Below are 13,785 nucleotides of genomic sequence, written 5' to 3'. Positions count from 1 at the left end.
GAGAAGTTCAAACCAGTGTCCCTAGAAACACTGTATAGAACTGTGTGGTTTTCAGATACTCTGAGTATGCTGGAGAGACGAATCAGATGGAAACCTGAGTCCAAACCCACAACCCACGTAACAAGCAGGGTCCCGTGCACAGCTTATCTGTCCATTGGGGAGAGACCTAAGGATGGGTGGGGCTCGCTGAGTGCCAGCTCGGCCAAAAGGCAGGAGCTCAAGGTTCAAGGAGAGACTCTGCCTCAAAGGGGTAGTGAGAGGGGAAAGCACCGATACCCTCCCCGGCCTCTGTACGTACACAAAGAATACATATACTTGCGTGTGTGTGTGTGTGTGTGTGTGTGTGTGTGTGTGTGTGCGTACGTGCACAGATAGAGAGAGAGAGAAAGAGAATAACAGTAAAGCATAAACATATATTTCTTACGTACCATGAACCTTTATCAAACCCTAATGACCACAGAATTAAAATGTTCTTTCATTCCAAGTTGATTCATTTTTAATATTACAAAGGGTTAGTGCTTGACTGCTCTGTTTGGGGAATCAGAATGTGGTCTGTTTTGATGCCTATCTCTGGCCCATTGAATCCGAACCATCCCTCTGGGCTATGGAGCCTTCCTTTGGCCCTTTCTTCCTCTCCTTATTTAATCCCACAGTAGCTAAGTCCCTGTCACTTCACCCAGCGGGCTACTTAAACAGCTTCCTAATTAGTCTCCAGTCTCCAGACACCCCCATTCAAACTCTTCCCAGCCACAGCTACTGAAAGAAGCACCCAGTCTTTGGTGGAACCAGCAGTGGCTTCCTGTTAAGTCTCAGAGCTTTCCTGCCGGGCCTCTGCTCCCTGAAGGTGTTTGTTCTTCAGCCCACCTGACCTGCTTAAAGCCTTCGCAGCTGATGTTCTCCTGCTCACGTGGTTCACGTGGTTGAGCGGTTCAGCTCCTTCCACCAACTCTCCCAAAGTCCAGCGTGTGTGTGTGTGTGTGTGTGCGCGCGCGCGCACACACACACACACACACACACACACAGCCTGCTCTAAACAGCAGTAATTGTTCCCAGCCTTTGTTCAACATCCTGTTGCAGAGGGGATCTAGTTCAGCAGGAGAGAACTAGAAAGACAAATCCAGAACTGAAAAACAAATCCCTGGGCTGGAGAGATGGCTCAGTGGTTAAGAGCACTGACTGCTCTTCCAGAGGTCCTGAGTTCAATTCCCAGCAACCATGACATAGTGGCTCACAACCATCTGTAATGGGGTCCGATGACTTCTTTCTGGTGCTTCTGAAGACAGCTACATTGTGCTCATATACACAAAATAAATAAAATCTTTAAAAAAGAAAAAAGGGGTTGGGGATTTAGCTCAGTGGTAGAGTGCTTGCCTAGGAAGCGCAAGGCCCTGGGTTCGGTCCCGGCTCCGGAAAAAAAAAAAAAAAAAGAGGAAAGAAAGAAAAGAGAAAGAAATCCCCTTGCTGCCGAAGGCACCTCCCTTGTAGTATTCCGATCTCGCTCCTATGCCGGTTGGCTTCCCTTTCTATAAACCTTTCTCCAACAAATCTTTGATGAGGAAGTAATCAAGGGAGTGGGTACACACGGACATCAACATTTGGACGTAAAGAGCTGTTCTCTCTGGCGCGACATTGCTGAAGGCGCAGTGCGGCTGTGTGAGATGTTTTGGTGTTTTTCTGAACGGTAAGAACCCTGAGCTAGCTCAAGCTCGATTCTGAAACTCAGAAACTTGGAACCTCTTCTTCTGGAACTCGGACTCCTTCGAGTCTATCTAGCAGGGCACTTTAATGATGGGTACATTAATCCTCTTGTTTCTCTCTAGTTCACAGCTTTTAGTCCAGCTGAAGCCAGAGACTGGGTGGATCAAATAAGTTTCTTGTTAAAAGGTAAGAGGCATCACTTCAAAATTATATGCTATGTGAGTGGGCTTGCATGTGAAGTTGTGTTTTGAGAATTTAAGCTAAAGATTTCCGGGTGTATTTTTTTTTTCCTGGCTCTCTACTCTCACCGACCCCACGTGGCCTTTAAATATGACAACAAATGACTTCCTGTACGAATGAAAAGATGAAGCAGTCATCCACCTGAAAGTCACCTCTGATGTCATAGCTTACCCACTGACACGATGTGGACAAGCCACCAATCATCTTTCGGGAATTGTTCAGGAAGCTGTTTAGCTCAAGTCCCTGTCCTCCCCCACCCCACCCCGCCCCACCCCTTTTATCCTGGAAAGGTGACTCATAATAGCCACCATTTAATTGAGATCCAAGTCCTTCCTCTCTCTCTCTCTCTCTCTTTTTTTTCCTTTTGTTTAAAAGTTGAGTTTTAAACTCACCTAGGTGGCCGTCAGGGACACTGGACATTAAAAATAAATGGTCGTTTCCCAAGCCACAGTAAAATGTCCCTTGCCTTGGGATGGCGAGAGCCCCGCCTGAAGAGATTAAACGTCTGTTCTTAGAGTACCCTCTGCTGGCCAGCCTGCAGGCCTGGTGCAGCGACCAGGAAACCTTCTCCCTGAGAGTGGCCAAGCAGGTAGCTTTGGCCTAAAAGGACCTTCATACAGCATCATAGCAGGACCCTGCCTCACTAAGACACGAGAACCCCAGCTCCGTACATGGCCCATGTCTCATGGAGAAACACATCCACCTAAAAACACCAAGCTTTCTCATCACGGTTTATTATTCTGCTTTAAGATTTTATGGTGGATAAAAAGGAGAAAGCGCCCCAGCCTTAATTACAAGAATTGCCTCTCTTACTCAGTTATACCTCTGCTTTCACAAAAAACAAACTACTGCGTGCACCAACAGCATCGCGTATAATAGGCTGGAACTAGGCAGACACAGCGTTGATGGCGAGGCTACAGGGTACACTCTCATCTAGGTGCCTAGGATTTATGCGTGTAATATACCCCTAAGTGTGTGAACCTCAATAAAACTCAAAGCAGCTTTATTGAGCTGTACCCTGTGGTACTTTCAGAATCTCACATTGAAGAAATTATTCATTCCATTTTATTTTAAAACAAACAAAATAATAACATATGGTTTAAGCCCGCAAATGTGCCTTTGATCCTTCCGTCCTATGAAGTCGCCAGAATTCAGATGAAATTTGTTGGGAAATCTTTATTAAAAGCCTAATCAAGCCAAACAGTTTTATTGTGTTTCTAAATGAACCGCTCCTGTCTCCCCATCCTTCCCTTCCCCAGAGGATGCTCAGTGTGCTCACTGGGTCCTGCAGAGGCCCCTCGGTGGGGGTTTCCAGGAGCAGGCTGAAGGCAGAGAACCAGCTTCCCAGCCCCCTTCCAGAATTGAAACCAATCTCCCGTCCCTGCCCTGGTGCTCGCCAGTGCTGTAATGGCTGAACGCCCTCTCCTCAGTGACCCACTTTAAGGTCAGCCAGGCCGTAAAAGGACTGTGCTGGTTAGCCATTCCGTTCGTTCACACCACTGTTATGTCTTTCCATGCCCCTATTTCTTTTCTTCTGCTGCTCTTTCCCATTTTTTTTTCTCTTCCCTCTCCACAAACAAATATGTCTGAATTCCACAGTGAGACCATCGGGAGATGAGCGTCTGAGAGCTCAGCCTCCACCATATTGCCCTGTCTCTGTCACCGTAGCCAACTTGGAGCCATCATTCACCCATCCGGTTTTCTGCTTGGCGAGCAGAGCATGGCGCCCAGGCAGTGCCTCGTCTGGCCTCTTTTCTTCCCTTCACCTTGCGTTTTCGTTCACACACCCATACTTTTCAGGGCTGCTTCATCCTGACCACGTTTTATGGCCGGGGAGGATTTATGTTGGTGGGTTAAACCTGATGAAGTGCTGGGCTGGCCTTTTCTGTAGATTTCCTGCCACCGAGGCCCGCATTAGAAATAACAGCCCTTAACCTAGTGTTTCATTTTCTCCTGACATGTTTTATTCTCCTCCCTCCTCCTCCCTCACATCCTCCTTTCTCAGCCTTTTTTCCCCTATCTTTACTCATTCTTATCTTTGCTCCGACGGCAGATCTTAGCTCCTTGACCATTCCCTTCGAAGAGGAGGAGGAGGAGGAGGAAGAGGAAGAGAAAGAACAGGAAGAAACGTACAATGACATTGATGGCTTTGACTCCGCAAGGTCCGGTTCCCAGGGCAGAGCCATGGCCTTGCCTGAGCCTCTGGACAAAGAGGAGGACGTTTACGAAGTCCTACCAGGTGAGATACTTCACCTTCCAGCTACCCGCTTCCCGCTACTCTACTCGCAAAACCTCTTGACCTGGTAGAAGAGTGAAACAGCCCAAAAGTTATCCCCATCTAAACTCCATTGTCTGAAGGAGATGGCGTAGGAAGCCCAGTGGCTCTGCCGTGTTCTGGGAACAAGATGAAATCCTTTCGTTCAGCTGTACCACGTGACATGACGCCATTTGTTCTTGCGCCAAGAAGGTTAAAGGCTAGAGACCACTCCCTCTGGCTTTCATTGGCTTACTGTGAGTTTGGGGCTACGTTCTCAGAACTCTCTAGCCCCGGCTTATTTTCTGTAGCAAACGGCTAAGGCCAAAACATTGTCTCAAACGTACAGAGGATTTCCAAAGTCTGGATCGTGCAGATGTCAACAAACCATTTTAGTGGTACAGTAAAACTCTGTAGAGCACACCTCATTATCGCCCAGAGTCAAATCTCATCCCCTAAGAATAAACCTACCCTGCTTCCCCTCTCCCCCTCCTAGGGTAGGCTGACTCTGGAGCCCTCTCCTTCAGAAAGCGGGCTCACTAGCATCTCAGAAAACGCACAGTCATCACTGCTCCCGTGGAGCCACTTCTGGTGGGGATCCAGCAGCTGGTGAACAGTGCAGAGCACAGTGGGGGTCAGACTAGAAAACCAAAGCCTGAGCCTTTTAATTGCGAGGTATTTAGACAATGGGAGAGCTGAATCTTCAAGTCCATTCAGGAAGCGCTCCTGTGGAAATTTGCCAGGAGTTTAGTACTCTGCTAAGAAATTCAAATTAAGCCAAAATTTATAGCAATTTAAACCTGAATCCCAGGTGAACCTGGGAGCTAAGGTGAATCTAACACTTAGCCCCCCCCCCCCAAGACAGGGCCCCTTGCTAAAAGCATCATTAGTAAATAATTTTGTCTCAAGGCTCCCTAAGAGGAGGGCCCAGCCCTCTTAAGTAGGCAGCATTCCCTGTTTGTCTCTTGCCTGAGAGAGAAGCCACGTCATTGTTCTTTGAGTTAAGTTGCACGTCTGTGTCCACACAGCCCCACCAAGGAGAGTTCACTCCTTCCCCCCTTTCCTCCAGCCTCTGCCAGACTCCATATCTCCAGCCTTTTTGTTGTTGTTGTTGTTGTTGTTGTTGTTGTGTTGTGTTTTATTATGCAAATGATATCTTGGTTGAGGTTGAGCCATTTCTTGTGTCTGAAGTTAAAAAAAAAATGATAATTTCCTCAGCAAGTCATCGTCGTTAATGAAGTTTTACAAAAACAGATACAACCAAAGGAAAATAAAATTTCACAGGTGATAAATTTTTCCAATTTCCCTGGCAGAATTCGATAGGATTGTTAAATTAAGAGTGAAGGTGTCTGTTAGGAAGCAACGAGCAGTGATGGGTAATTTTATAGAGTGGAAAATTGAATCAAATTGCTACATTAAAACAGAGCTCCTCTGAGAATCTTCCTCCACAGCCTGTGCCATTGCAACAGCAGGGTGCAGAAACGGATCTAATTCACCACACTCCCTAAAAGGAGATGCACTCCCCAGCTTGGCCAGAATCTTCCTAGAGAGCTCACCCCAGCCCAGGTTCAGGGGAAGATCCAGGTGAGGTTCCGCCTTAGGTCCCAACAGTTGGAAGAGTGCTCTGGGGACATCTCCCCAAACCGTTCTGTCTTCTGGGGTACAAAGAAAAGGTGTGCAATGCCCAGAGAAGCCAGGGAGGATGAAGCTGACGCTCAGGGATGGCAAGGGAAGGGAAACAGACCTCAGAAAACAGGACTGGTTTGAAGCCATCCATCCCCTTACTCTGGGTCAGAAGCAAGGAATGTACCACTAGCCTCTGAGTGACCAACTTTATCCTGAGCCCTAAACTCCTGCACACAGCTGAAGTCTCGGGAACTCCTCCAAACCTCCCACTGCTCGTATACAAGAGTGGACCCAAGGGCAGGGAGCTTAGTCAGCCTTCTCACACATATTCTTCGATCCACAGAAATTGAAGACGCCACACTCTAGAGAAGGTGGGATCTCTTTCTGCAGGTTAGAGGGACGCCAGCTACCTTGCCTGTGCATCCAATGCACAAAAGCCGCTATCCACCAGGGTTCTACAGACAGCATGGGGCGGGGAGGCATATAGGCATTTCATTGTCATGTGACTATCCCTAGCACCCCACCATTGGTGCTTCTGAAATTGCCCTGTGCATTTTGCATATGCCACACCACAGTCCTAAAGAAATGGAGATGGAATGTGAGGGGCCCAGCATGCCCTGTCCCCTCCCAAGGCCCCTGCATGCCAGCCACAACCGCATGAGGGACAGCAAGGTACAACAGGCACAAGGCTGGCTGTAATTCAGAGTGGATCTGTACTACCACCTGCCAGCTGGGGGTACTGGAGCAAGCTCCCTGCCCTGTCTGATTGTCCACTTGTAAAAGTGACAACGAGGTAGCTTCCTAGAGGGATTTGGGGAGGAGCCTGAGAGTGATGCGTGTGCACTTAGCACAGGCAGAGAAGCGCTCCACACACGACGGTAACGTGAGCCTGGTTCTGTTTAATAGGAAGTATTACTTCCTCAAAGAGTTGGGGGATGGCTAGGTCCCACCCTCACCAGCCAGACCCAAGACTCCAGTCAGGCACTTGCGGCTCTGTGTGTATGAAGCAGATGTGAACTTGAAGATCCTGAACAGATGGATATGGAGAACACCTTCTGCTCAGACCCTCTTATTTTTTTTTTTTTTTTAACCAAGAGGCCAGGTGCGGGGTGTAGGGACAGCCAATAGTAACGCTAGATTGTGCAAGCACCGCACACTCACCAGTGGTCAGATGGCGTCCATTTCATTCTAAGAGGTGAACATGCTTTGAGAAGGATGTTTAGTGTTGGCAAGTGGGATGGCCCTGCCCTCTGGGGTAGGGCCTATGGGAGTCCTCGCTGTCCTGTAGGGAAAGCCGTGGAAGTGAGGCTTCCCTTCCCAAGTGTAATATAAATGGGCATCTAAAAAACTGAGAGGAATATGCAGGATATACCAAGTCAATTAAAAAGTTTTCCTAACCAAAATAATATATGGGTAGTCATGTTAAATGTGTGACGTCACATTAGTCATAGGCTAATTAGCATTTGCTCTATGGCTAGCACTCTTGTCCCCAGGAAAGAAACCAGAGCACTCAAGGTTTTCAGCCAGACCACAGGGGAAAAAAAAGTGTTTGTCAGGGCTAGAGAAGTGGCTCAGCAGTTAAGGACACTGGCCGCCCTTCTAGAGGTCCTGAGTTCAACCCCCTGTTCCCACAGAGTGGCTCACAACAGTCTATAATAGTATTTGATGACCTCTTCTGGTTTAGAGATAGACATGCATGCAGACAAAGCACCCATATCCATAAAATATATAAATAAAAAGAGACGGATTTGGCGGGGGAGGTGTATGGGATGGGGGTGGGGGTGGAGAGATAGCTCAGAGGTTAAGAACACTGCTGCTTTTCCAGAAGTCTAAGTTTAGTTCCCAGCAGCCACTTGGTCGCTCACAACCATCTAGAATGAGATCTGGTGCCCTCTTCTGGCCTTCAGACACACATGCAGGCAGAATGCTGTATACATAATGACTAAATCTATTTAAAACAAAAAACAAAAACAAAAAACAAACTTAGTCCTGGAAAATGTGGCTTCAAAGTTGGTATCCACTGGAATTCTGAGATTCCTGTTGAAGGTATGGGGGCCCTTGAGCTTTAGAACTTCATCTGTAGTGGATTAAACTTCAGAGAATGGCCTAAATGAAGTATGAAGGCCAGACGTTAAAATAGGAGGCTCTGGAGCTGGAGAGATGGCTCAGTGGTTAAGGGCACTTGCTGCTCTTCCAGAGGACCAGGGTTCAGTTCCCAGCAACCAAATTGGACAGCTCACAACCCTAGCTCCAGTTCCAGAGATCTTGAAACCCTCTTCTGGTCACCACAGGAACCTGTACATACTATACACATCACACACACACACACACACACACACACACACACACACACTCACACACATGCACACACACACAGATTAAAATTAAAACAAATTTTTTTTTAAGATTTATTTATTTATTGTATATAAGTACACTGTAGCTGTCTTCAGACACACCAGAAGAGGGCATCGGTTCCCATTACAGATGGTTGTGAGCCACCATGTGGTTGCTGGGATTTGAACTCAGGACCTCTGGAAGAGCAGTTGGTGCTCTCAACCACTGAGCCATCACTCCAGCCCCAAAACAAATCTTTTTAAATAAACAAATTTTTCTAAACAGTTTCTTATCTTCCTTGAAGTCATTCTGCAGATGAGCTCAGGCCCAGATCCACAATTCAGAATTCCACATAAGGCCATCTTTTATCAGGTCCTGCATTGTCTGGGGCCTCAAAAGCTAGACGCCAGTAAGAGAGAGCCACCGGAGAGCAGTAACTGGGGCCTTGAAGTAGCTATAATGACATCAGGATCCTGCTGAAGTCTCTAGAGATTCCAAAAAACAGAAAGCCAAAAAACAACAGCAAATTGGAAGAGATGAATCGGTCTTTCTGGAAATGTCTGTGAAGACACCCACCCTGCCCCTTAGGGTTACTACAGACCCAGAAACCAAATTGCTTTATAATAAAGCGTATAACTAGGTTTCTTTTTTTTTTTTAATTAGAATCTAATGGAACATTCTGTAGGATTATCTTTCCTCCTGTATCGCTGTCCCGACACACAGCAAGAAGGAACAGTGACAGTTAAAGATCGAAAGAAAGAAAAATACAAAACAAACCCAAGCCCAAAACACATCAGTGCGGTCCCCAGACTCTTTTAGTCTCTTGGCCTCTTTTCTTCCTCATCCCTGCTTGCTCTATCTATCTTACCTACCTGCCTGCCTGCCTGTCTGTCTGTCTGTCTGCCTGTCTACCTGTCAGTCTGTCTGTTACCTCACACTCAGAGTAACAGCCATGGGGCCGGCTGGAGCCATGCTGTTTCTTCTCCCTAGCACGGCCCTCTAGTCTGTGCCTGTGAAGCACTGCACGTTCTGCTCAGCTGTGTCCTCGGACGTGACACCCTCTCAGATGCCACTGAGTAAGCTCAGCTTCTGACCACGCTGATTTGTATTCTTGTCTTTCTTCCCAGTCAGTAGGCACTCGGTTGTTATTTGTAGAATTAAATTCTGTGCTTTCCAAATGTTGGTATTAGCACAGACGGAGTGCTCAGCCATACCACAGATAGGATGGAGGGATTGTGAGGTTACAGTTGAGATTACCCAATACACGGCAGAGAATAAATGTGTTCTTAGCCTCCATATGTTTTATGGTTGTCTAGAGAGCAGCAGTAGCACACGGGGACTATGCCTTGTCTGGGGATGCCAGGGAGTGGTCGTTCCCATTCTTCTGAACGGTCCCTTTACACACGAGTCTCCCTGTATTTCTCTTGCGTCTGTCGCCAGAGCACCTTGACATCTGGCTTCACATTGATACACTGGGCATTTTCTTAAAGCTGTTGTCACGCCTTCCCCTCCTTTTGACGGAATCTTTTCCTCTCCTGTTATTCTTTCTGGTATCAGTGCAGCAAACGTCAGGAGTGGGTGCCAGGGCCGCACTTCAGAAAGGACTCAGGTGTCAGAAGCAGCTAGCACCTCGCTGTCCCTCCTAGGTGGACTCAGTGTCCTGTTCCTCTCAGCCTCTCATTAGCGTCCCTGACACTGTGCCAAGAATGTTGATTGAAATCGACTCTCCGGATACTGGTGCTCATTTGTGATGCCCCGTGGTTCCCTCACATGTTCACACAGTTAACGGAATCTTCTTCGACTGTTTTCCCAACTGAGATGAGATATTTGGGGATCAAGTGGAGCATTTAATGTAATAAGTGGGCAGTAATCTTCAGAGGTTAATTTGTTTAAGGCCTGTGTGAGATTGGGGTCCCATATGCCCCGTTAGGAGCCGGGAACATTATAATCTATTACTGTTTAAAGTTGAGGTAGCACATAAATTTTAATTCTCTCTTAAATGAAGATGTATTTCCATGGACGTAATGCTAAAACGCCTAATAATGCTCTTATAAAGAAATCCAATGAGCTCTTTAACCTAAAGAAATGTTTTCTTTATCAAAATGGTCTTCTAAAATGAAAGCATCAGGCCAACGAGATGCCTCAGTAGGTAAAGACGCTTGTCATGTGACCCACGTGGTAGAAGGAGAGAAGCAACTCTCCCAAGTTATCCTCTGACCGCTGACATACACCCTGATAAATGTGAGCACATACACACACACACACACACACACACACTTAATAAGTAAAAATAAGGCTTCTTTGTACAGAGTAACAAAAATAAGAAATTTAGCTCCCTAACCACCCACCCGTCTTTTTAAACAGAAAGCCTTTTTTTTTTTTTTAAATCCCAGTTACATGATAATTGTCTTGACTTTGGACCTTGTGAGACACCAGTTTGGTTTCACAGAAGGGTCCAAAAGCAATTGTATCAGACCCTCTCACTCTAAGACAGAACCGAGAGCAGTGCTCGTCGTTAACTGCTGTAGAGGGGGCTTCTTCTACTGTGCGACCCCAACCTCAGTCCTCCACTGTGTGAAGAAGGGACCCCATCCTCAGTCCTGCAGCAAACCCGAGACACAGCCCACACCCAGCAGTAAGAAGGCTTCTTAATGGAAGGCCAGTTTCAGCCACCAGAGGACAAGGCAGACAGAACGGAAGTGGGGACCTGAGTTTCCCGTTCACACCTATTCCTTCAGGGCCTGGTCACTGTGGCGAGTCATACCCAGACCTAACGGCCAGCATTTTCCTTTCTCTCTAGGTGACTCCAAAGTGACAATAGTAATCAGAGAGTGGTTTGTTTCTGAGACTGAACAATGCCCATTTCTATTTTTCCCATTTTTTTTTTTTTTTTTTTTTTTTGTCGTGACTGGATTAAGTGCTATTGCCTGAAAGGATAAAGGAATCAGGTTTTGGTTTTCATTTTTATCATTGCAAATACATTTACATTCCCCCCTTTTTTACAAATGCAAAGAGCAGGCAGGCCACTTTCAATAATTTATTTTAAAATCAATGCTAATGAGGTTATGTCTCGTCAGCGGCCGAGTTTTACAATAAAGTCTGATTTATTTAGAAAAGATCTTTGGTGTAGCTTCCCATCTAATGGCTGTGGGAAGGAGGTGGGGGAGCAGGCACGGTGACCCTCCAACTTCGGATCCAATTTGTAATTCACAGCGGAGATCTGACCCAATTTACATTGATTAGACTTGGGAGGAAGAGACAGCTGCACACGGACAGCAGAGGTAGGATGAACGCTCTCTGCAAAAGTGCCTAAGCGCAGCACATTATTGGTCCTAGTGATTGAGCTGTCTGATACCAGGAAAAGAGCCACTTGCCATCCAGACTATTGGGCATCTCTACAAGGAGGATGCACTAGCTCACACTGTAATATCCTCAGTCCTGCAAGACTGGGCCCACAGCGGAGAGGGAGAGCATCATAGCAGCAGAAGGGAGCCGAGGAGGACAGATAGAAAGACGGGGTGAAAAGAACGGGATTGCTTCCATGTACCCTGTTCCCTACGTTTGACATCACGCCTCCATTACCTCTCCTCTTTGTTCCTGAAGGTGGGGTGGGGAGCAGTACAAGCAGTGACAGGGAAAGCCTACTGCTGGACCTTACACAGAAATAAGAATCCTTCAAAGGGCTGAAGAGTTGCCTCAGAAGTTAGCGCTGGCTGCTTCTCCAGAGGACCAGAGTTCAAGTCCCAGCACCCACATGGCAGCTCACAAATGTCTTTAACTCCAGTCCAAGGGGACCCAACGTCCTCTTCTGCAAGCCCCGGGCACGTATGTGGTACACATACATGTATTCATACATGTATTCATACATACACATAAGTAAGCAATTTTTTTAAAACAAGATTTCTTCAAAGGGCTCCTTTCCCACAGGAGTGTAGGACAGGCATATGAACATGCGTATCTTTAATCTTGGTAACTGGTGAGTTGCCTTTCCAGAATGCTAAACTCTTCATTTTTATTTTTTCTGAAGAATGGTATCACTTTTATAAACATAAAATCAGGGGGTAGTTACTGTTTCTTTGAGACAGGGTCTTACACACAAGCCCAGGCTGGACTAGGACCCACCTGCCTCTGCCTTCTAAGTGGGATCAGAGGTGAACGCTGCTACCACAACCCATTCTGAATTCAGGTATTTTTTTCCCCCGGAGCTGGGGATTGAACTCAGGGCCTTGCGCTTGCTAGGCAAGTGCTCTACCACTAAGCTAAATCCCCAACCCTGAATTCAGGTATTTTTAATGCTCTGTAGTAGCCTGGCATGTTCTGTGCTGTTTCTTCTATCCTTTGAGTTTAGGATTGACTTTCTCTAATCTGACATTTTTAAAAAGGCTAGAGAGAGGCTGTCCTTTGGCCGTCTCCTCAAAGATTCCACCTGTGGAGAAACGAGGCCAGTGTGTGAAATAAAACCTAGGAAGAGGAAGTCAAATGTGCACAGGAAAAACTGAGTAATGGACTCTCAAAACATGGCTCGCTGTGTCCTATCCTCTGTCTGTCTCTCTGTCTAGGCTGTGTGTCTGTGTGTCTAAAAGAAAAGGAGATAAAAAGACCAGTGAACCTATTTCTGCCCCATATTTATATATACAGGCACTATAATTCTATCTCCTAAAGTAGGATTATTAAATGTGGCTCTAATCTCGTACTTTCTTAATAAAGACCCAGTTCCTATTATATCATGTAGTACGAAGCCTGAGATGAAACAGGTTAATGAGGGTAAGAAACCGATCACCACGTGACTTTGGTCATATAAACACTTGACTGGAGTTAGACACCAGCATTGACTTAGAACCCATTGGGAATCCACAGCAATTAATTAAAAGACCATTCCATCTGCCCTCAGGAGCCTATACTCTAATGAACAAGGCAGGCTGGATAAAACAGCAAAAGAATAAAAATAAAAATAACTACAGGCCCCAAGTACTAGGAACATAAAACTATGTTCATGACCAGCCTCCGATACAGCTGAACAAGAATGGGTGTGTTAAAGACTAATTAATCACAGAAGGCTTAAAACCCACTTCCAATCACACACACACACACACACACACACACACACACACACACACTGGATGACTAAAACCAAAGAAGATGCCTGCCTAGAGATAATAAATTCAAGCGAGAATTCCACAAAGAGAGAAGTAAGGCTTGAGAAAAAGAATCGGGTCTAAGGAAAAGCCTCTTGGTGAGCCGATGGGAATTGGATTGGAAGTTGCACCCAGGCAGGAACCTGAGTATGCTCGTCTGTTGGCATATTCCTGCGCCTAGTGCAGCCCCCTGGATACAATATGTGCTTCAAAATGTTTCAAAACCAGCAATAAAAAGAATGGGGAGGACGACCCGTTTGGAGGTGAGAGATAATTGAAAAGAGGGAAAAAAAGAAGAAAGCATTAACTAAACTTCCCTTAAAGGAGTTTCCTAACTAGACATGGTAGCACGGGCCTCTAATCCCAGCTCTTGAGAGGCTAAAGTAGGGGAATCATGAGTTCAAAGCCAGCCTGGGCTCCATAGCAAGACCCTGATTTGAAACACGAGAAAAAAGAAGGGGTCAGTGAGCTCAGAGAAAGGTGACCCCCTCAAAAGAA

At 46.4% G+C, this 13,785-nt stretch overlaps 1 protein-coding gene across 1 annotated transcript in view; it reads left to right on the top strand.

Moving 5' to 3' along the window:
* Nucleotides 1-13,785, top strand: part of Skap1 (src kinase associated phosphoprotein 1) — a 296,586-nt gene that overhangs the window by 249,955 nt on the left and 32,846 nt on the right. The window contains exons 8-9 of the mRNA XM_032912818.1: nt 1,821-1,884; nt 3,992-4,177. Of these exons, the coding sequence (XP_032768709.1) occupies nt 1,821-1,884; nt 3,992-4,177 (250 nt within the window). The remainder of the gene's footprint in view (nt 1-1,820; nt 1,885-3,991; nt 4,178-13,785) is intronic.

This window comes from Rattus rattus, chromosome 9 (genome assembly GCF_011064425.1).
Source record: "Rattus rattus isolate New Zealand chromosome 9, Rrattus_CSIRO_v1, whole genome shotgun sequence".
Classification (NCBI taxonomy): Eukaryota; Metazoa; Chordata; class Mammalia; order Rodentia; family Muridae; genus Rattus; species Rattus rattus.
Note: the sequence above shows the minus strand (reverse complement) of the source record. Positions and strands in the feature narration are given on the sequence as shown.